Source organism: Danio aesculapii, chromosome 4 (assembly GCF_903798145.1).
Source record: "Danio aesculapii chromosome 4, fDanAes4.1, whole genome shotgun sequence".
NCBI lineage: Eukaryota > Metazoa > Chordata > Actinopteri > Cypriniformes > Danionidae > Danio > Danio aesculapii.
In genome coordinates this window covers 54,373,582-54,394,641 of record NC_079438.1, presented here as the reverse complement: position 1 = coordinate 54,394,641, position 21,060 = coordinate 54,373,582, and the positions used below count along the sequence as shown (strand labels likewise).

General features: G+C 33.1%; 3 protein-coding genes across 3 annotated transcripts; 1 reads left to right on the top strand and 2 right to left on the bottom strand.

Annotated features, from left to right (window-relative positions):
* Positions 1-2,435: 2,435 nt before the first annotated feature.
* Positions 2,436-4,748, bottom strand: ccdc167 (coiled-coil domain containing 167). The gene is made up of 4 exons (XM_056456126.1): positions 4,610-4,748; positions 4,299-4,393; positions 4,163-4,215; positions 2,436-2,824 (listed from the first exon to the last, which is right to left on the bottom strand). Exons 1-4 carry the CDS (start codon positions 4,658-4,660, stop codon positions 2,721-2,723), a joined length of 303 nt encoding a protein of 100 aa, XP_056312101.1. The 5' UTR covers positions 4,661-4,748; the 3' UTR covers positions 2,436-2,720.
* Positions 4,749-6,068: 1,320 nt separating this feature from the next.
* Positions 6,069-12,423, bottom strand: si:ch211-214j24.14 (uncharacterized protein LOC559160 homolog). The gene is made up of 2 exons (XM_056456124.1): positions 12,346-12,423; positions 6,069-7,866 (listed from the first exon to the last, which is right to left on the bottom strand). The coding sequence occupies exon 2, from the start codon at positions 7,708-7,710 to the stop codon at positions 7,108-7,110; it is 603 nt and encodes a 200-aa protein (XP_056312099.1). The 5' UTR covers positions 7,711-7,866; positions 12,346-12,423; the 3' UTR covers positions 6,069-7,107.
* A 1,848-nt stretch (positions 12,424-14,271) lies between these two features.
* Positions 14,272-21,033, top strand: atp6v1e1b (ATPase H+ transporting V1 subunit E1b). The gene is made up of 9 exons (XM_056456122.1): positions 14,272-14,521; positions 15,569-15,634; positions 15,752-15,861; positions 17,189-17,255; positions 17,336-17,425; positions 17,994-18,062; positions 19,876-19,970; positions 20,079-20,166; positions 20,568-21,033. Exons 1-9 carry the CDS (start codon positions 14,489-14,491, stop codon positions 20,628-20,630), a joined length of 681 nt encoding a protein of 226 aa, XP_056312097.1. The 5' UTR covers positions 14,272-14,488; the 3' UTR covers positions 20,631-21,033.
* Positions 21,034-21,060: the final 27 nt, after the last annotated feature.

The window sequence follows — 21,060 nt, the reverse complement described above, 5'->3', positions numbered from 1 at the left end:
GGTCCTGGGTATTCAGACCCTTTGCTGAGTATTTGGTAGAAGCACCCTTTTGATCTAATACAGCAACATGTCTTTTTTGGGAAAGACTTGTGGTTGTATTACACACCTAGATTTGGAGATCCTCAAATTCACACCTAGATTTGGGGATCCTCTGCCATTTCTCCTCATAGATCCTCAGGTTGGATGGTAAACGTTGGTGAATTGCCATTTTTAGGTCTCTCCAGAGATGCTCAATTGGGTTTAAGTCAGGGCTCTGGCTGGGCCATTCAAAAATAGTCACGAAGTTGTTGTGAAGCCACTCCTTTGTTATTTTAGCTGTGTGTTTAGGGGCATTGTATTGTTATTCAATTCAATTCATGTTTATTTCTATAGCACTTTTACAATGTATATTGTGTCATTGCAGATTAACACAGAAGTTCTAGTAAATTGAAAATGTGTCAGTGCAGTTTTTACCTTTTAAAACGGGACTGACACATTTTCAATTAACTAGAACTTCTATGTTAAGCTGCTTTGGTAAACCTTTATGGAGTCAATCTAGGGCCATATATACTTGCAAAATAAAAAAAAATAAAGCATTGAGCAAAAAAAGAATATGAATAAATGCAAATTTCCAAAAATCACAATTTGAAAATAGATTTTTGAGAAATAAAAATGTATTTTGCTAATAAAATTAAGAACTGCAAAAGGAAAATTTAGTTATGAGAAATAAAAATTAAATTTGAAAACTAAAAAAAAAACTGCAAATAAAAATCAAGCAGTGCAAAAAAAAAACACTTGCAATTAAAAAAAAAGTGTGTCTCCATGCGAGGATGTCGTTTAAATGGAGACAGGTTTGGGCCTGCCGTGACCGCCCAAGTTCCTTTGACTTCACCTCAAATCAGCACCACAAACTGAAACGTGCAGAAACGTGAAGTGCAAAGTGAAAATAGCATCGCAAACTCACAATTGACTAAAAAGCAAATCAAAATGAGCATTGCAATTGACTAGACGGGTTTTAAAAAGGCATCGCTATAAAAAATTGAGGGAAAAAAATAAAATATAAATAATAAAAAAAAAAAAAAAAAAAAAAAATATATATATATATATATATATATATATATATATATATATATATATATATATATATATATATATATATATATATATATATATATATATATATATATATATATATATATATATATATATATATATATATATATATCAGGTTGGATATATGGATATATACTTATATATATATATATATAAGTATTTTATTTAATTTTTATTTATTTTTTTGCAAACTTAATTTTTATTTCCTAAAAAAATAATTGTAAAATTATTGAAAACATTATTCATATTATTTTTTTCTCAATACTTTATTTTTTGTTTGCAAAACCTTCTTTTATTTTGCAAGTATATATGGCACTAGATTGACTCCATAAACCTTCAACCCAGTTTTCAGGTCCTGAGCTCTCCTCTGGAGAGGTTTTTGTCCAGGATATCCTTGTACTTGGCAGCATTCATCCTTTCCTCGATTGCAACCAGTCGTCCTGTCCCTGCAGCCGAAAAACCCCACAGCATGATGCTGCCACCACCATGCTTCACTGTTGGGACTGAATTGGACAGGTGATGAGCAGTGCCTGGTTTTCTCCACATACCGCTTAGCATTAAGTCCAAAATCTTCTATTTTGGTCTCATCAGACCAGAGAATCTTATTTCTCACCATTTTAGCACACTCCATGCGGGTTTTCATGCGTCTTGCACTGAGGAGAGACTTCTGTCGGTCCACTCTGCCATAAAGCCCCGACTGGTGGAAGACTGAAGTGATGGCTGACTGTCTACAACTTTCTCCAATCTCCTGACTGCATCTCTGGAGCTCAGCCATAGTGATCTTTGGCTTTCTCTTTACCTCTCACCAAGGCTCTTCTTCAGTCTGTATACTTTCCGTACCCACTGTACAGTTGAAGTTAAATATGTTCGCTCTCCTGTGATTTTTTCTTTTTTTTTTCAATTATTTCCCAAATGATAAGCAAGGAAATTTTCACAGTATTTCCTATAATATTTTTTCTTCTAAAGAAAGTCTTATTTGTTTTATTTCAGCTAGAATAAAAGCAGTTTTTAATTTATTTTTAAAACCATTTTAAATTCAATATTTTTAGCCAGTATATGCAATATCATTTGCATCTTAAACAATGATTTGCCTAATGTAATAATGATATAAAGGTTAATTAAAGTTTGGACATTACACTGAATGACTGCATTTTTATACCTCACTTTACCCATTGTATTTTTTCACAAAAAGCATTTGAACACTTTTAAAAGCAGATACTCATATTTGTGTGTGTATATATATATATATATATATATATATATATATATATATATATATATATATATATATATATATATATATATATATATATATATATATATATAAAATGACTTTTATTGTTTAATTTAAAGCATCTTTGACCAACGTATAAATAAAATCCCCAATATCTGATGTACAGAAATCTGATATTTCTCTGCTAGGCCAAAACCAGAAAGCAGTGTTTAGACAATCCCACATGCCAAGATGAAGATGGCATAATGTATTCATGATGAAAATAGCACTGAGAGATTCATAAACCTCAGCATGAACAAATATTTCCTGCTGCAGAATAATGAGCGAACACGTAAGGGGATATTGGTTTCCTCATAGCTCATACTCTGTGTTTAACATGACAGAAAATACCTCTTCAATATATAAATGTGTAGTAGAAAAGAGCGCTGATGGCTAGCAGAGCGACGGACAGCATCATGTTCCTCCGGTTTTCTCCTCTCAGCACCTGCAGATCCTTTTCTGTAAGGAATAAAATTCAAAATACAGAATTTATTTTACAATAATTCTATCAAATAAAGGAAAGAAAATAGAATTTTGGCCAGAAAAAAATTATTAGATGGACCTATGGTGTTTAAAAACACAAATATTTTAAAGAAACAAATCCCCAAAATCATTGGTCCCAGCACAAAGGCATTTTACATTATATTTGTCGGAACCACTTTAAATGTGAATAAAATGTCTGCTTCAACTTTTGTGAAAACAAAACATCCATTTGGGTGAGATCATGTTTTATTGTCCTTCAGTGTAAAAGATATATGTACAGTAGGGCTGCACGATATTGCACGCAATATTTTTTTTATTCTGTGATATATATTGCAATATGAATACAGTTTCACTAGCTTATTTGAATAGCTCTATTTGTTAAGATTTCATTCATTTAGACCATGGGTGTCCAAAGTTTTTCCTATAAAGGGCCAATAACCAAACTTGATTGAGGGCTGTGGGCCGAATATATTGCAAACTGTATTACAATAAATTTGCCAAGGGAAATTTGCTCATTTATTTGATAATATTAAAAAAAAAAAAGAAAATGTTGCTTTAAAATCATATTAATTAACCCGGCATCATTTTTAACATTTTATAATGAACTTATTATTGTAATAACATAAACAATCCCATTTATAACACAATGGAGTTCAATGCTGAATACACTAGTCGAGCTGCTCCTGCCTCCACCATGATATGCTCATAAATGACTTGTGCACTGTCTTCTATCTGTCAAGTGACAGTATTTACATTTTGAAAGTCTGATTCATTTACAACATTTAATTGAACCATTTAATTTCTTTTTTTTTGTAGCTCAGCAATGAAACAAACAACAAAAGGTTATGTTAAATACAAAATGGCGACCTCTTTCAAAGGCATTCGCCTCAACCCTCTCCATCATTCTCCCTCTCTTTTCAAATGGGACGGTGGGCCAACTTAGGCCCACAGGCCCCACTTTGGGCATCTGATTTAGATCAACAGGGATGGTCAAGTCTTTTTCTATGCAGTGCATCTGCATAAATTACAAGCAATAAATAAATAAACAGCGCTTTACAATTTTCTGGGGAGTCTAACAGTACTCAAGTACATAAATTGAACAATCAAATGTGAAATAACCTGGTCATCATTGAATAAATAGTTTAAAAATAACAATATCTCTATCTTTTAATCTTTATAAAATAATGAAATCCTGCTATATGACTATTGCAGATACATACATCTATGCTCAAACGATATATTGAGGAATTAATGAATTACAAAATGCTAGTAACTGTTATATGAATTTTACACCACCAACCATATATCACTCACCGTATTTCTCTACTCGTTCATTCAATATGGTCATCTCATCTTCCAGAGCCAGCCTGAGAGCAAATTAAAATGATTCAGCAAATAAAGGAGAAGTCTGAAATGCTGCAATGCGATTATTATGATGTAAATAAATCACCTGTCGTCGTCTGAGAGCTGCTGCTTCCTCTTTCTGAACTCTGCCCTCTCCAGGCTGTTTTTACACTGTAACTTACGCTCTTCTACGCGGTCAATCTTTAAAAAAAAAGGCAAATTAAGAAGTTATTATCATTATATTATAATATATAGTAGAACAGACATTTGACAGAGAACTTTTTAAGTCATAAAGACTTTAAGAAGTTGCATTGTTTTGTATATTACTGGTAAATGGCTGTGTAACGTTATACTACACATCTGCCAAGCGTTTCATAACACGCCATAAACGTGCATTTATTTACATATGACATTTACCTCACTCGCCACACTTATTTTCTCTTTCTTCAGGGTCTTTGTTCTGGTCATTTTGGAGGGCTTGAGGGGTTTATTAAAGAGAAAAAAATGTTGGGAAATAGGAAATACTTCCGTACACGATTCCTTCACTCGCTCTCCTGCGTTCCGCTCAGTCAATAATGATAATCATACTGCCATCTGCCGGCGGGACGATTACTTACTGAATTCAAAATTACTTTATTACATTTTTTATAGATTTTTTTATTAATTCAGCAATTAATTAATTATTACTTTTATTTATCATATTTTATATTATATGCTTTATTTAGCATTTTTTTTTGTCGTTTGTCGTTTACTAAATGACCAAAGGTAAAGGTAGAGGCTGTCAGTATAGGGTAACCACAAAACAAAACTGAAATAAACATCATTATATTTATTTATTTATTTATTTATTCATTTATTTATTTATTTTTATTTTTTTTTGTCGTTCTTGATAAAATTGTTTGCTGGTTGACTTAAGGTAAAGCTAGAGGCTGTTAGTATTTTTAGTCTATGCTAGCTCCAAAACAAAACTGAAATAAATATTATATTATATTTATTTATTTAATTATTATATTTTATATTTATTATATTTTATTTGGTATTTTTGATCAAATCGCTTGCTAAATGACTAAAGGTAAAGGTAGAGGTTGACAGTATACGGTAGCTCCAAAACTAATCTGAAATAAACATTATATTTATTTATTTATTTATTTATTTATTTATTTATTTATTTATTCGTTTATTTATTCATTTATCTATTTATTAATTTATTCACTCATTCATTCATTCACTCATTCATTCATTCATTATTTTTGCCATTCTAGATAAACCATTTACTAAATGACTAAAGCTAAAAGTAGAAGGTGTTAGTGTCATTATGTTAGTTCCAAAACAAAACGGAAATTAAAATTACATTCATTCATTGAGAGGGGTCTAGATGCAGACCTGGTGCAGTGCAATCTGAGCTATATCTAATGCTTTTAATGCGCTCAGCTAACCCCACCCCTCACAGTGACGTCACTAGCTCCATTGAGTGCATTGTGTCTGACATTGCATCACTGTGAAATGCAGTCTCAGCTTGCATCATAAAGGCTGCATCCAGATACTACTGGCATTCATTCATTCATTTATTTTTTGTCATTCTGGATGAAAGTGTTTGCTAAATGACTAAAGGATGAAGGTAAATGTTTTTAGCACCACTTTACCTCCAAAACAAAACTGAAATTAAAATTACATTTAATTATTTATTTATTTAGGCCATTCATTCATTCATTTATTCATTCATTCATATTTTTGTCTTTAAATGTACTTGCAAAATGACTAAAGATAAAGGCAGAGGTTAATAGTATTATGTTAGATAAACAGTCAAAATGCATGCACATTTTAAGACATTATAATTTCTTTCTCTAATTTTTACAACATCAACAAACACTTCGGCTTATTTCGGAAATGTCTCATCCTTTATTAGACATGGCTGAAGTCAATATTCACATGTATCCACAAGTAAATACCAAGCAAAGCATATATTATAAATGGACTATTGATTAACAGATAGATAGCATTAACTGACAGTAATAATAATCAGGGTTGAAGCTAAACTCTGCAGGAAGGTAGATCTCCAGAAACAGGGATGAGCGCCCCTGATATATTTGAACATATATGTAGCCTTCATATTTGTAACTCCAATGGTTAAAAATTATATATATAAGTGGCCATTTCTAAATAATTTTCTAACATATGCTGCATATATAAGATATACTGTAGGTAAAATCCAAATATGAACTTGTATGCAATGTAATTTGCATATATCTCCATGTATCAGATTTCGATGAGAAGCCTCTTCATAAAACACCATCGTGTAATGTATGTGTATGCAAATAAACAAAAATAAGACAAGCAATATTTAATAATAACACTGTATTTTTGTAAATTTGGTAATTAACTATACAGTTTGTTGAGTTGTGGTACAATATTGAAACTTTTATGGTCCATTTTCACTGAGCGGTACAGTATACGATACAGTTCGTTATGCTTTTAAGTCTGTTTCCACGGTCAGATGGTACCAAAAAATTAACCGTACCTTATTCCTTCTTGGGTACCCTTTCCAAAGGGTACCAAAACAACAGAACGTTACAAAAAGGGTGGAGCTAGATGCGCAGCTGAACGCTATTGGTCTGCAGAGAAGCATCACTAGCGCATGCAACAAGCCAGGAGATTGAACACAAAGGAAGCGCCATTTTAAAATACACAACCAAGACATTACATCTATTAATACATATGCTATGTGAACCACTTGTACTGCTTTACTTTTACATTTCTTCTAGCGAGAATGATGTTTACTGCAGCTTTCTGTCTTATACTATGCCTACCAAAAGGGAACCATTTGACAGTGGAGACTCGAGTCTAATAAAGGTGACCCGTACCGAACTGAACCATACACTCAGTGGAAACAAGGCATTAAAAGACACACAGAAGTGCTATTTTCTACTCAAGGTGTACATGAGCACTCCAACCACCGCCACCAGGGCAGCGCCACCAACCAGCAGCACAGGAAGTTCAAAAGCTGAGGTGGAAATGGAGTCTGGCTTGGATGTGACCTCTTCTGCGGGAGACGCTGTGTTATCGCGAGACACGCTCAGAGCATCAGATTCAGAGATAAATGATTCATCAGACTGTGGGAGATGATCTAAAACCTGTGAGATGATTTCAGGAATGGGAACTGAAGCCAGTGTAAAATCTAAAGGCTCCGACAGAAGAGGCGTGTGCGTAAAGACTGGCTCAGCAGCTGTTTCCGACTCAATTTCCTGCACTATTGGCTCCTCCACACACATTAAAAGCTCCACCGCATGTGGAGGCCTGAGATCTGATTCAGATGGAGAAGAAACATGTGCTTCAATCTCCGCCAGCTCCTTATCAATGCTCAAAACACTGCACTGGAGGTCTTCCTCATCTGACTCCACCCTTTCATGAGGCTCCGCCTCCAAATTGATTATGTCAGAGGTGGAGGAGTGGTTTTCACTGTGGTCCTCTTGTAGTAGAAACATCTCACTGGTTTCCAGACTTCTGAGATCGGGATCCATGTTGCTTACAGACGCCCAGGACTCACCCAGACTAGTGGTCTGCCAATGGATGGACCCTGAATCCTGGGGAGGGTCAGACCCCGCAGAGTGCCTGTCCTCAGACAGGGTGGAAGATGCTTGAGTCTTCTTTAAAATCTTAGTAAGGCTCAGTTATTCCTATAAAGATAAGAGACGAGATTAATTCAGTCATATAGGTTTATAGTGTCACTGGTGTAGTAAAGTCAATCTGGCCCTAAACCACAAAATCAGTCATAAGGGTTAACTTTTTTTAAAAATAAGTCTTATACGTCTTGTGAAAGCTGAATAAATAAGCTTAGAAAGTCCTTTATTCTAACCACTGTCAGGTTTATTAGTGTTGTAATTTGTATACGTGCAGCTATGTGCTCAGTTACTGATGGTGTTGTGATGTAGTTGGTGCAAATGGTGTGTTGTACTGTTTTTTTTTTTGTGGTATTTGTTGTTTAATAATTCATTGTATTGTGATGTGATTGCGATGAAAATGAGTTTCCCCTCAAAGGGTTTAATAATAAAAAGTCTCTACTTTTCATTGATGTTTGGCTTGTCAGGATAAGTCAATAATCGCCTGATATAACTATTTGAAAATCTGGAATCTGAGGGTTCAAAAAATCTAAATATTATGAAAATTTACTTTAAAATTCCCCATCAATTCACAGTACTATAATCAAAAATTAAGTTTTTATATTTATATGGTGGTAAATTGACAAAAATTGGCAAAAAAAAAGGAAAAATCAATCATTTTGACCCATAGGCTACAATGCAATTTGGACAACTGCCAAAAAAACCCTGCATTATAGGACTTTGATATCTGCTCGACTTTTTTAGGATCAATGTCCGATAATACAACTCAAAAGCATAAATAAACAGGGAAAAATAAAAAACATGAATCACAAAATATGTAAAACTGCTCATTTATGGATATTTGTTTACAGTGTGAGCAACATAAGACTTGGTTTGAGCATTTTAGAAACATAATAATTTGTAAGACTTTTAGAAGTCAAACATAAAATGACGTTCAAAACCTTTTTTACTTAACTGATTTGAAATATGTGTAAAGTACACAGAATTATATTAACAAATATAAAACAACAGCATCAACAACAATATATTGTAATATATGCTATATATAAGTAATGGGACGGGGCTTGATTTCATCCAACACTGAAATTTGACCGCAGCAACATTTCATAACTGTGTGCATGGCAAATTACAAAGAATTGCAAACATCCTAATATCCTCATGTTCTGCTCTATGTATAGCACATGTCTGGCTGAATATGCACCCTATATATATCTCCATCTGTTCCCATGATCAGAGAATGTCAGATATTTCACACAGCACGGCAGGATCATGGTCCAGTTCACGTAGCACACAACTTACATGTACGTCTGTAAACGTACTCCTTTATGACCATCATTTTCAGATCAGGAACTCATAAATCTCTCCTGCTGACAAGGATCTGAAAGAGTCTCGTCTAACAACGAACATGTTCACAAATATAATAGCTGCTACGTGAATCAGTTTGAACTTGCATGTTGCTGCCATGTTTTTAGCATGTGGGTTGCATGAATGAGCTAGTATGGCACCTTGCTAGCATCATGTCGCTAACATGTTTAATGCTTTAGCACAAATTACACGTTTGAGTACACAATGATATGATTACTTTATTATTACTTGTATTTTTACCTAATTGCTGGCATGAATTTTCATGTTACATGACTTGACATGTTAGCATGTTTTCTTTAGAATAGAAATAAAACAGAATAGAATAGAATAGATTAGAATAGAATAGAATAGAATAGAATAGAATAGAATAGAATAGAATAGATTAGAATAGAATAGAATATGGATATAAATATGGATATTTGTTTCCCAGTACTGGGTTGCAGCTGGAAGGGCATCCGCTGCGTAAAACATATGCTGGATAAGTTGGCAGTTCATTCCGCTGTGGCGACCCCTGATAAATAAGGGGTCAAGCTGAGGGAAAATGAATGAATGAATGAATGAATGAATATAGATAATTGTAAGAATCGTAAAGGCTGTTATCGAAATTTAAATAAAACAATAAAATACACAGTAAAATACTACAGTGCAGTTTTTTATTAGAGTAAAAATAAAAAAAATCTAAATGCATTTATTGATATTTACACTATTCTGATCAAATTTAAACAAACATGTCTGTAAACTCTTACCTTTTTTATAGAATTAGAATAATAAACTGATTTAAACAGAAAGGATTAGAATATATATATATATACACACACACACACACACTGTTGAAGTCAGAATTATTATCCCCCCTGAATTATTAGTCCTCAATTTATCCCCAATTTCTGTTTAACGGAGATAAGATTTTTTTAACACATTTCTAAACATAATAGTTTTAATAACTCATCTCTAATAACTGATTTATTTTATCTTTGTCATGATGACAGTAAATAATATTTGACTAGATATTTTTCAAGACACTTTTATACAGCTTAAAGTGACATTTAAAGGCTCAACTGGGTTAATTAGGTTAACTAGGCAGGTTAGGGTAATTAGGCAAGTTATTGTATAATGATGGTTTGTTCTGTAGACTATCAAAAAAATATATAGCTGAAAGGGGCTGATAACTTTGACCTTAAAATGTTTTTAAAAAAATGTAACTACTTTTATTCTAGCCGAAATAAAACAAATAAGACTTTCTCCAGAAGAAATAAATATTATCAGACATACTGTGAAAATTTCCTTGCTCTGTTAAACATCATTTGGGAAATATATATATATTATGTATGTATGTCATCTGCACATCAATAACTGTCTGGTTTAGCTCAGCTACTAAACACGACATCCAAAGACTATGTCGAATAGTTCGGACTGCTGAGCGAATCACTGGTACAACCCTTCCTACTCCCCAAGAACTGTACTTATCCAAAGCGAGCAGAAGGGCTGCCAAAATCACTCTGGACCCCTCACACCCAGCACACTGCCTCTTTGAACTGTTACCTTCTGGTCGACGCTACAGAGCACTGCGCACCAGAACAGCCCGACACAGAAACAGTTTCTTCCCTCAGGCAATCCATCTCATGAACACTTGATGATAATAATTGTGGAACCAACATCACTACTTGCTATACAAGCTGTTATTAGATTAAAATAAAACAATAGCAGTAAACTACTATAAAGCAGTTTTTTTATTAGAATAAAAATAAAAATATATAAATACATTGAGTGATACTCTATTCTTACCACTTTTAATAGAATAGAATCCTCAACTGATTAGAATGGAATAGATTAAAGATAGATATAAAGATATTTGTTTCCCAGTACTGGGTTGTGGCTGGCAGGGCCCTTGATAAATAAAGGCAGTAAACTGAAGGAAAATGAATAAATAAATATAGATGTTTGTAATAATCGTGAAAGCTGTTATTAAATTAAAATAAAACACTAACAGTAAAATACTACAGAGGAGTTTTTTTATTAGAGTATAAATAATGCGTTGACTGATACTCTATTCTGATCAAATTTAAGTAAATGTGTCTGTTAACTAGCAGCAAACAATATAAATCTCCTGCTGACGAATCCAAAACAATCATAACTCCTTATTTATTTTAATACCCAGTCATGTTGAAGTACAAAACGTGATGGTAAATGAGAGTTTGCACCACTGCTGAAGTCACGTCACAGTGAAAACATGTGCAGAGTCGACAGTCAGATTGTGAAGAGAGAGTAAACTAAAGCCCATCGCCAAGACCAAAGGTCAAAGAGCTTAAAGGGATCAGATGTGCACAAAATACATGGTGCATTTTTACCAGGAGACCTCTAACAATGAACATAGTACATAAAACTCTTTTAACATAGCAGGAATGTTTCATTGAATGTAATTGCCATATTTTACATCCACTCTAATCAGTTAATGCAGTTAGATGAGCTGATATAATTACCTTTCAGCCTATTAGAAATGACAGATATGTGACACTGGACAACACAACAGCCTTTATGGTCAATTATTGAAAATGAGATGTATATGTATCATCTATAAAAAGCAGAATACATAAGCTTTCTATTGATTTGTTAGGACAGGACAATATTGTCTGAGATACAACTATGGAAAATCTGGAATCTGAGGGTGCAAAAAATCTAAACATTGAGAAAATCCCCTTTAGGTTCACCTTGATAATGCATATTCCTAATCAAACATGTTGTTTTGATATATCTTCAGTATGAAACTGACAAAACATCTTAATTGAAGATGATCTTGATTGATTTTTGGTATAAAAGAAAACAAAACAATAATTTTGACCCCTTACAATGCAATAATAAGGGTAATTTTGTGCTCCAGAGTCCCATATGACACTAACCACACTTAAAACACACAGTGATAGAAAAGATGCTGATGACAACTGTTCATTCACATGGCGGAAATCCAAAATAGCTTATATTCTCTGGCACGTTAATAAATGTAATGCAATAAACTAAATGCATAAAGATACCCCCCCACTCCCTATTTGGAATAAAGTAAAACACTGTTCTCTTAAAGTCAAAACGCCACACACAGAACACAGTATAAGCCTTAAACTCCTCATGCCAGACTAAATGAAATGAGTGAATAAATATACTGAAAACAGAGCTTACCTCGTCTGAGCACAGGCTTTAGTCAGCAGCTGAACGCAGACTGGAGGGTGAGTATTGCTACAACAGAATGCAATTCAGCACCTCCCTTTCCCTATCCCACACAAACCCCTCCCCGATGCCAGTAAATCAAACTCACAGGGACACAACAGTTAAAACTGCCTTCAACTGTTATATATTCAGGGTCGTGACTCATTGATCTGCTCTGCTTTATCTGTTTGCCTGACATGATTTTTGTTTGCAAAAGACTAAGTCTACCTTGATAACTTTCTTCATAGCACAGTTGGAAACGTTTGACAATCAGAAACTTCATGCGTATTTTTTTGTCATTTTATTATGAATGGTATGGGTAAAGGGCGGCATGGTGGCTCAGTGGTTAGCACTGTCACCTCACAGCAAGAAGGTCGCTGGTTCGAGTCCTCGCTGGATAAGTTGGCATGTCTGTGTGGAGTTTGCATGTTCTGGATGCTGGATAAGTAGGCGGTTCATTCCGCTGTGGCGACCCCTGAAGAATAAAAGGACTAAGCTGAAGGAAAAAGAATGACTGAATGAATATTTTTAATGAACTTTGGTTATGGAACAGAAGTGATTATAGCATTCGGTGTACATTGTCAAAAATTTATGATCAATTAGTCATGACAAGATTTGTTTTTAGTTTATTGTAACTTATTAAACTATGTAAATCATGTTCTAACTTAATTTTATAAGTTACGTGAGCTGTTTTAAGTCTTTAAAAGCTATTATTTTAAGCTATTTTAATTATATTTTTATTTAATATAATATAAGTTCAATGGACTCATGAGGTTAATTTGACTCAGCTTAAAAATGTAAGGCAACAAGGATTTTTTACAGTGTACAAATGTGCAAACTCTGCTTTTAGTTTTCAAAATTTTGAATGATTATTATTATTATTAATAGAATAATACATAATAATAATAATAATATTATTATTATTATATTATTATTGTGAATAATAATAATCATCATCATCATAATAATTAATGATAATAATAATAATAATAATAATAATAATAATAATAATAATAATAATAATAATAATAATAATATTAATAATAATAATAATCATCATCATTTTTATAAACTTTATTTAAGGAATGCAAGTGAATAGCGTTTGGCATATACAAATGTGCAATTTCTGCTTTCCTTTTTAAAATCCTGAGTTGTTATTAATATTATTGTTGTTTTTATTGGATCAAAATAAGCACATCTGTCACATTTCTTTTATCAAGAAGAGACACGTGTCTAAAAACTGCAGCTTTCAGTATGAAAGCAACTTTTTCAGTTTTCAGAAAACTTTATTAAAATATGTTTAGCCTTGTCTCTGCATCTCACGTATGTTTGGGGTCTGTTGATCAACCATTGCAGCATTAAACATTGATCCTTTTTCATCTGAAACCAAATGTTTATGGAAGTAAAATGAATCTATTTCATTCATTCATGTTCCTTCGGCTTAGTCCCTTTATTCATCAGGGGTCACCACAGTGGAATGAACCGCCAACTAATCCAGCATATGTTTTACACAGCAGATGCCCTTCCAGCTGCAACCCAGTACTGGGAAATGAATATATTTTGTTTTAAATAAATATAATAGAATATAAATATAAATAATAATACCCTTTACATTTTAGGTTTACATTTTAAGTACTTTAAAATGTAAAATGATTATTGTACATTCATTTATTTTCCTTAAACTTAGCCCTTGAATTATCACGGCATGCCACAGTAGAATAAACCAGAGAATATTGTACAATTATAAATGTTAATTTGTATTATATCATAGTTTTTATATAGTTTAATGTACATTTGTAATGCATTATACATAAACCGCTATAATAAAAAGCCATAGACGCGCACTGCAATCTGATTGGTTCCCATAGAGGAAATACGCGTCATGTGACGAGTGTGTCATCCAAGACTGAGAATCAGCTGATCCCTCCAGTCTATTTTCACGGCTCTGACGCTGTCACGATCAAGCTTTTTCGTGTAGTTTTAAAATCTAAAGGCTTTCAGGAATATATTCGAGCTGTATTTGCAAAGCAGACGCCTTTCCTGTGCCGAAAACCGAGCTTTATCTGTCGGCGGAGTTTAAAATCCTCTTAAAGCAGCAGAAGCAGAAACCGCAGTCATGGCGCTCAGCGATGCCGACGTCCAGAAACAGGTGAAAACGCGTTTAAACGCACCATTTTACCTTCACTGCAGCCTAACAGCAGAGTAAAATTGATAATGAAGTGCTTTGCTCGATGTATTTTTCCATACGAGCCTGACAGGAGTGTCGTGATGTTCTGACGAGGCCTTCAAGGTTGTTCGTCTCTTATTCATTACACACGCGCGTCAGTCACGAGACCTGCCTGTATTATAATAATATCACGTTTATTGAATTAATTTAAATTGCATTATTGTGTATAGGATGACCATTGAGTACGTAAAGAATTAACAATGTCATATTTAGAATGTCCAAATGCATCAAATCTGTGATTAATAGAATATAATATTAATAACAATAAGGATGAGAATGTAGCCTTAGGTGATGATCTTTATGAATATGAATGATTATCTTTAATAACAGACTTAAAGCTTTCTGAACACACACTCAAATAAACAGGACAAATACATTCCACATTCTTGTGATAACACACCAAAACAGCTCTTAGGGCTACTGTATAATCAGATTGAAGATGTTTAGTGATACAATTATGATTTTTTACATGCATTGGTGTATGAAAGTGTGTAAAATAATGAAGAAATATGATTAATATACATTATAAAGCGACTTGCATTAAAAAAAAACACTTAAATTTAATTCATTGTAACAATAGGTTAAATACAAAACAAAATCTGCTCATGGATGTTCATAAATAATCATTTGATGGTTTTACACATTAGTCAGCAAGGAGTTTTAATCATTTAGCATATAATAATTTGATTTGTTTTACATATTTAAACAAGTAGAGGGCAGAATAAGTATTTTATTTTTACATAAATATATGCTTAACCTTATTTTACCCATATTTATATTATTCAAATCATTTAACTGAACAATATTCTTGCGTATAATATGCTGTCTATGTTTGTAAAATAACTTTTGTAAATGTAATTCGATGCAGACGCCATAACCCATTTTATGAAATGAATTTCAGGATCAATCAAAGCCTTTTTATTAAGTAACATTTAGTTATTTTCCTTCCCCCCCCCCACATCTTTCCAGATCAAGCACATGATGGCTTTCATTGAGCAGGAGGCCAATGAAAAAGCCGAGGAGATTGACGCCAAGGTAATATTTCAGACATTTTGACATATTAACACATTTATCAGGCACATTCAACATTTTGAGCTTTAAATGATACACTAAATCAGATTATGCTATTATAATAAGTGACTTTCCTTGCAGGCGGAGGAGGAGTTTAACATTGAGAAAGGTCGACTGGTTCAGACCCAGCGCTTGAAGATCATGGAGTATTACGAGAAGAAGGAGAAACAGATCGAGCAGCAGAAGAAAATGTGAGCGTGACTTCCTCACTGCAGAAATTCCCTGTTTCCTCAAAATCTCTTACTCATTCTAAACCGTTTCAGATCACGTATCTATTTGTGATTATTCAAGATTATTAATAAGAGCAACTTTAAAGCTATACTTAACTAAAACACTGTAAAATAGATCTTTTAATTAACAATTTGTGTAGTTTTTGACTTATTTTGGATTTATTTATGGTTGCGAATTGCATTATGGGATGTTAATCTCTGCTCTGTCGACTTTTGATGTTGAAAATTCAACTCTAGTTTAACAAAGTGACTTTTACTGACATTTTAGTAGTTTGAAATAATATAATGTATAAGAAATAAGTCTAATAACATAAAATGTACACCAACACTTTAAACTATTAAAAAGGTTCATACAAGTCACTTTTTCAAACTTTTATTTGTCACTAATATAAAATCTTCTTGTGATTTTTTTTTTTTTTCTTTTTTTTTTCTTTTTTTTTATTAATTAATTAATTTATTTTTTTTTTTATTTTTTTACATTTTTTAAGTGGTGAAATAATAATCACTATATATATATATATATATATATATATATATATATATATATATATATATATATATATATATATATATAGTAATATATATAGTAATATAAAATTTATAATTACAATATTTGCTATTTACAAAATAGGCTACTTTAATCAATAAAACATATACAAATAAAAAAAACTACTAATAATCAAATAATACTTGGGTTATTTTGTATACATGCTCAGAGCAAACAAATGTTTCAACCAAATTGAATTGCAAATGGAGTGCTGAAACGTATTTGAAAATGATAAAGTATGATGCAAAAAAAAATACTATAGTATTAGAATTATATAGAATTATAAAGTACACTTCACAATAAAGTCTCATTATTGCATGAGGAAATAGCCAGATTTATTACGATTATTATGTTTATTTTAATTAAAAAATAATAATACAGCTGTATTTTATTAGTTAACTCCATTTATTAAAGATAATGGCTTGTAATCTGATTATGACTTCAATTTCGACACATTATAATGCATTAGCTTAGAAATGAACATGATTAATAAAAGCATTTAGTACTTTTTCGTTGAGAGTTTAGTTGAATTTAATTTAATTGCAGTGTTAATTTGCTTTTATGAACAACAGTGCAACTACAATAAATATTCTTCTAAAGAAATCTAAAAGTATAAATAATAAAGAATTATTCACTCTATTTTAAAGTGCCATGATATTAAAATTGTTCATTATACCATGATATATAATGAATATCATCATATGTCTATAATAATGTTTTAATTGTGTCTTTTATTCATAGTCAAATGTCCAATCTGATGAATCAGGCCAGACTGAAGGTCCTGAAGGCCAGAGATGACATGATTGCGGTCAGTTCCTCTTCTCTATTTGTGCCACCTTCATATTCTATGGTAAATATTGTGTGTTTATACTGTACAACGTTTTTCAGGATTTACTAAACGATGCACGTCAGCGACTAGCGAATGTAGCCAGAGATCCGTCCAGATACGCGGCTCTGATGGATGGACTGGTTCTGCAGGTGAGCGGTGGACTGTATACGCAAACACACAGCCACAAATCAGGCCTGTTAATAACTGAGCTTATCAAGTCAAGTTGTGCTTTTGTCATTCTGCTACATGTGTGGACATACAGTGGAACGAAATACATAAATATATACACACGCTGGATCCAAGAGCTGTTTTAAACCTATATCTAACATACTGAAACGATAATATAATTGCACTGTAAAAAATGTTAATTAACAGTTTTAATAGTTTGCAAAGTGTTAAGTATTTATTTACGGTTGTGAATTGAATTATGGGATGTTGATCTCTACTCTGTCGACTTTTGATGTTGAAACAACAACATGATTGTGTGTTAAATTCACAAGTAAACCTTGATTTTCCTTATTGAGTCTTTATTAGTTTAAGTGTCTGGTGCATATAGAGAGAAGAGTGTTTCTACAGGTGGTTTGTCAGGCCCACTCACCTGTGCGAGGCACACTTCAGAAATGCACAATGTTTTTTTTTTTTTTGAGATACGTAGGAGGATTGTATAAGTCAGGATATGTTTATCAGCATATGCTTTTTATTATTGTTCTGTTGTAGGGTTTTTACCAGCTGCTGGAACCTAAAGTGACCATCCGTTGCCGTAAACAGGACGTGGGGATTGTGCAGGTTTGTAAATGCTTTAGCCAGGGTTATTCTTTATAGTGAATTAAAACACATGTGTTTCTTGAAATTAAACGAATGGTAAACATAATAAAATAAAGCTAGATATTGTTTATAGGCCTTTGGTGTAATGTTGTGTGTTAAAATGATTTAAAACTAAATAATAGTGGATTATTCAAAATGTGAATTAAAAACGATCATCTCAAATGGTCTCAAAGATGTACGGTGGCCGGGAAGTGCAAAACAATATTACAAAGTGTGAAACACTTTTACAAAGCTTGAGACCAATTTACATTTTGAAAAACATTTTTACCTGTCATAAGACACAATTACATAGGAAAAACAATGTTACCAAGGACGAAACTAATTAACATTTCAGAAAAAAATTAACAAGACGCAAAACACTTTTACAAGTCCCGAAACAAATTTACAATTACGGATTCCTTACGGATAGGGAATGTACCACACATCGGAAGTGACGTAGTATGTAAAGATGCCTAGCTTCAGAGAAGGAGCAATCATACTCATTCATTCATTTTCTTTTCGGCTTGGTCCCTTTATTAATATGGGGTCGCCACAGTGGAATAAGCTGCCAACTATTCCAGCATATGTTTTTACGCAGCGGATGCCCTTCCAGTTGCAACCCATCACTGGGAAACATCCATACACACTCATTCACACACATACACTACGGACAATTTAGCTTGCCCAATTCACCTATACCATGTCTTTGGACTTGTGGGGGAAACCAGAGCACCCGGAGGAAACCCACGCCAACACGGGGAGAACATGCAAACTCCACACAGAAATGCCAACTGACCTAGCCGAGGCTCGAACCAGTGACCTTCTTGCTGTGAGCCGATTGTGCTACCCACTGTGCTACCGTGACACCCTAGCTTCAGACATATATAAATAAATAAATCTCTCATTCACATGTATTTTAAGTTGATATTCTAAACAAAAAAAGTAATAAAATTAAATGATACACATGTACTAAAACAAACATTGCTAAAAATTTCAACAACTATTCAGATATTTAAGTCAAATTAAAATAAACGAAATTTCTATGACCGCAAGCTTCAGACAAATTAAATTAATTTTCATTTAGTTTAACTTGATATATTAAAATAACTGAAATAAAATGTAAACGAAAACAATTTTAATCGATTAAAATGACAAAAGTGCAACAAAACTTTGGCTAATATGTACGTTTCTCATTTAAATGTATTTTAACTATTAAAATAAGAAAAACTGAGATATAAAAACGTATATAATAATGAGAATTAAAAATAATACAAATATAATGCGATGTAGTAATAAAAATGACAACAGAAACACAAATAGTTACTAAAACATTCACCAAAATCAAACTGGAACAATCATTCATTCATTTTCCTTCAGCTGAGTCCATCTATTCATCAGGGGTCGCCACAGCGGAATGAACCACCAACTTATCCAGCATGTTTTAAACATGCCTTTCCAGCTGCAACCCTGTGCTGGGAAACAATCATACACACTCATTCACACTCACACACTACGGCCAATTTAGATTATTCACATGTACCACATGTTTGGACTATGGGGGGAAACCGGAGCACTTGAAGGAAACCCACGCCAACACTGGGAGAACATGCAAACTCCACACAGAAACGCCAACTGACCTAGCCAGGACTTGAACCATCGACCTTCTTGCTGTGAGGCGACAGTGCTAACCACTGAGCCACCATGCCCACATCAACAAAAACGTTGTGTATGTCTTTGACAATTACAAACAACTCATAACATCATGTTTTAGAGACAAACGTGTTTCTTTCATTAGGCCGCTGTGCAGAAAAACATCGCCATCTACAAAGCAGCAGTAAAGAACAATCTAGAAGTGCGCATCGACCAAGACAACTTCCTCTCTCCAGAAATGTAAGCATCTGCCTTTGCAGAGCAGTTCCTTATTTACAGAAATAGCCTGCACAACTTCAGATATGGGTTTAATCTTTGAATCTAAAGCTTGTGTGTGTTTGGGTGTAGCTCTGGAGGTATTGAGCTCTATAATGCGGATGGGAAAATTAAAGTGGCAAACACTCTGGAGAGCCGACTGGAGCTCATCGCACAGCAGGTACAGAAACTGAAGAGACATCATTATGATTATATAGTTGAAGCCCCCCTTTAAATTTCTTTTTAAAATATTTCCCAAATGATGTTTAACAGAGCAAGGAAATTTTCACAGTATGTCTGATAATATTTTTCCCTCTGGAGAAAATCTTATTTGTTTTATTTCGGCTAGAATAAAAGCAGTTTTACATTTTTAAACGCCATTTTAAGGTCAATATTATTAGCCCCTTTAAGCTATATATTTTTTTCGAACAAACCATTGTTATACAATAACTTGCCTAATTACCCTAACCTGCTTAGTTAACCTAATTAACCTAGTTAAGCCTTTAAATGTCACTTTAAGCTGTTTTAACTTTTAAATGTCACTTTTAAATCACACACACTAAAATGTTGACGTGTTTTCAGATGATGCCTGAAATTCGAGTCGCCCTGTTTGGTGCAAACCAGAACCGCAAGTTCATGGACTGATGGATCTTTCCAGAGATCGCCAGTATTTTGATGTTGTATTTTTATTTTGATGTTAAAAATCCATTCCTGCGTCTCTATCTGTACTGTATTTAAGAAAACATCACTTGTGTGTGTGTGTGTGTGTTGTGTATATGATTCATCATTGCTGTAAAAAGATCAAAATAGTGTCCTGCACATTTCTGTGTCTGATTATGAATAAATTAAAGCTCCGTTAAGTTTCTATATAAAGTCTATATAAAGTGATTCATAACCCTCGCTTCATAAAAACAAATCTTTTTTATTTTATTTATGTCATTCCTGTAATAAGGAGCATGATCTGTATATCTGAAGCAAACGTGTCTGTCGATGATGCAGAAAGACTATATTGATGTGAAAACTGTAATGAAAAACCATATGGACCAGATCTCGTCTCGTTGTGTTGTTATTGACT

Coding starts and splice junctions, on each gene's coding strand:
- atp6v1e1b (XM_056456122.1), top strand. CDS start 14,489: ATGGCGCTCAGCGATGCCGACGTCCAGAAACAG. Junction 14,522..15,568: donor ATGCCGACGTCCAGAAACAG/GTGAAAACGCGT, acceptor ACATCTTTCCAG/ATCAAGCACATGATGGCTTT. Junction 20,167..20,567: donor TGGAGCTCATCGCACAGCAG/GTACAGAAACTG, acceptor ACGTGTTTTCAG/ATGATGCCTGAAATTCGAGT.
- si:ch211-214j24.14 (XM_056456124.1), bottom strand. CDS start 7,710: ATGGATCCCGATCTCAGAAGTCTGGAAACCAGTGAGATGTTTCTACTA.
- ccdc167 (XM_056456126.1), bottom strand. CDS start 4,660: ATGACCAGAACAAAGACCCTGAAGAAAGAGAAAATAAGTGTGGCGAGT. Junction 4,394..4,609: donor AAATAAGTGTGGCGAGTGAG/GTAAATGTCATA, acceptor TTTTTTTTAAAG/ATTGACCGCGTAGAAGAGCG. Junction 4,216..4,298: donor CAGCTCTCAGACGACGACAG/GTGATTTATTTA, acceptor ATTTGCTCTCAG/GCTGGCTCTGGAAGATGAGA.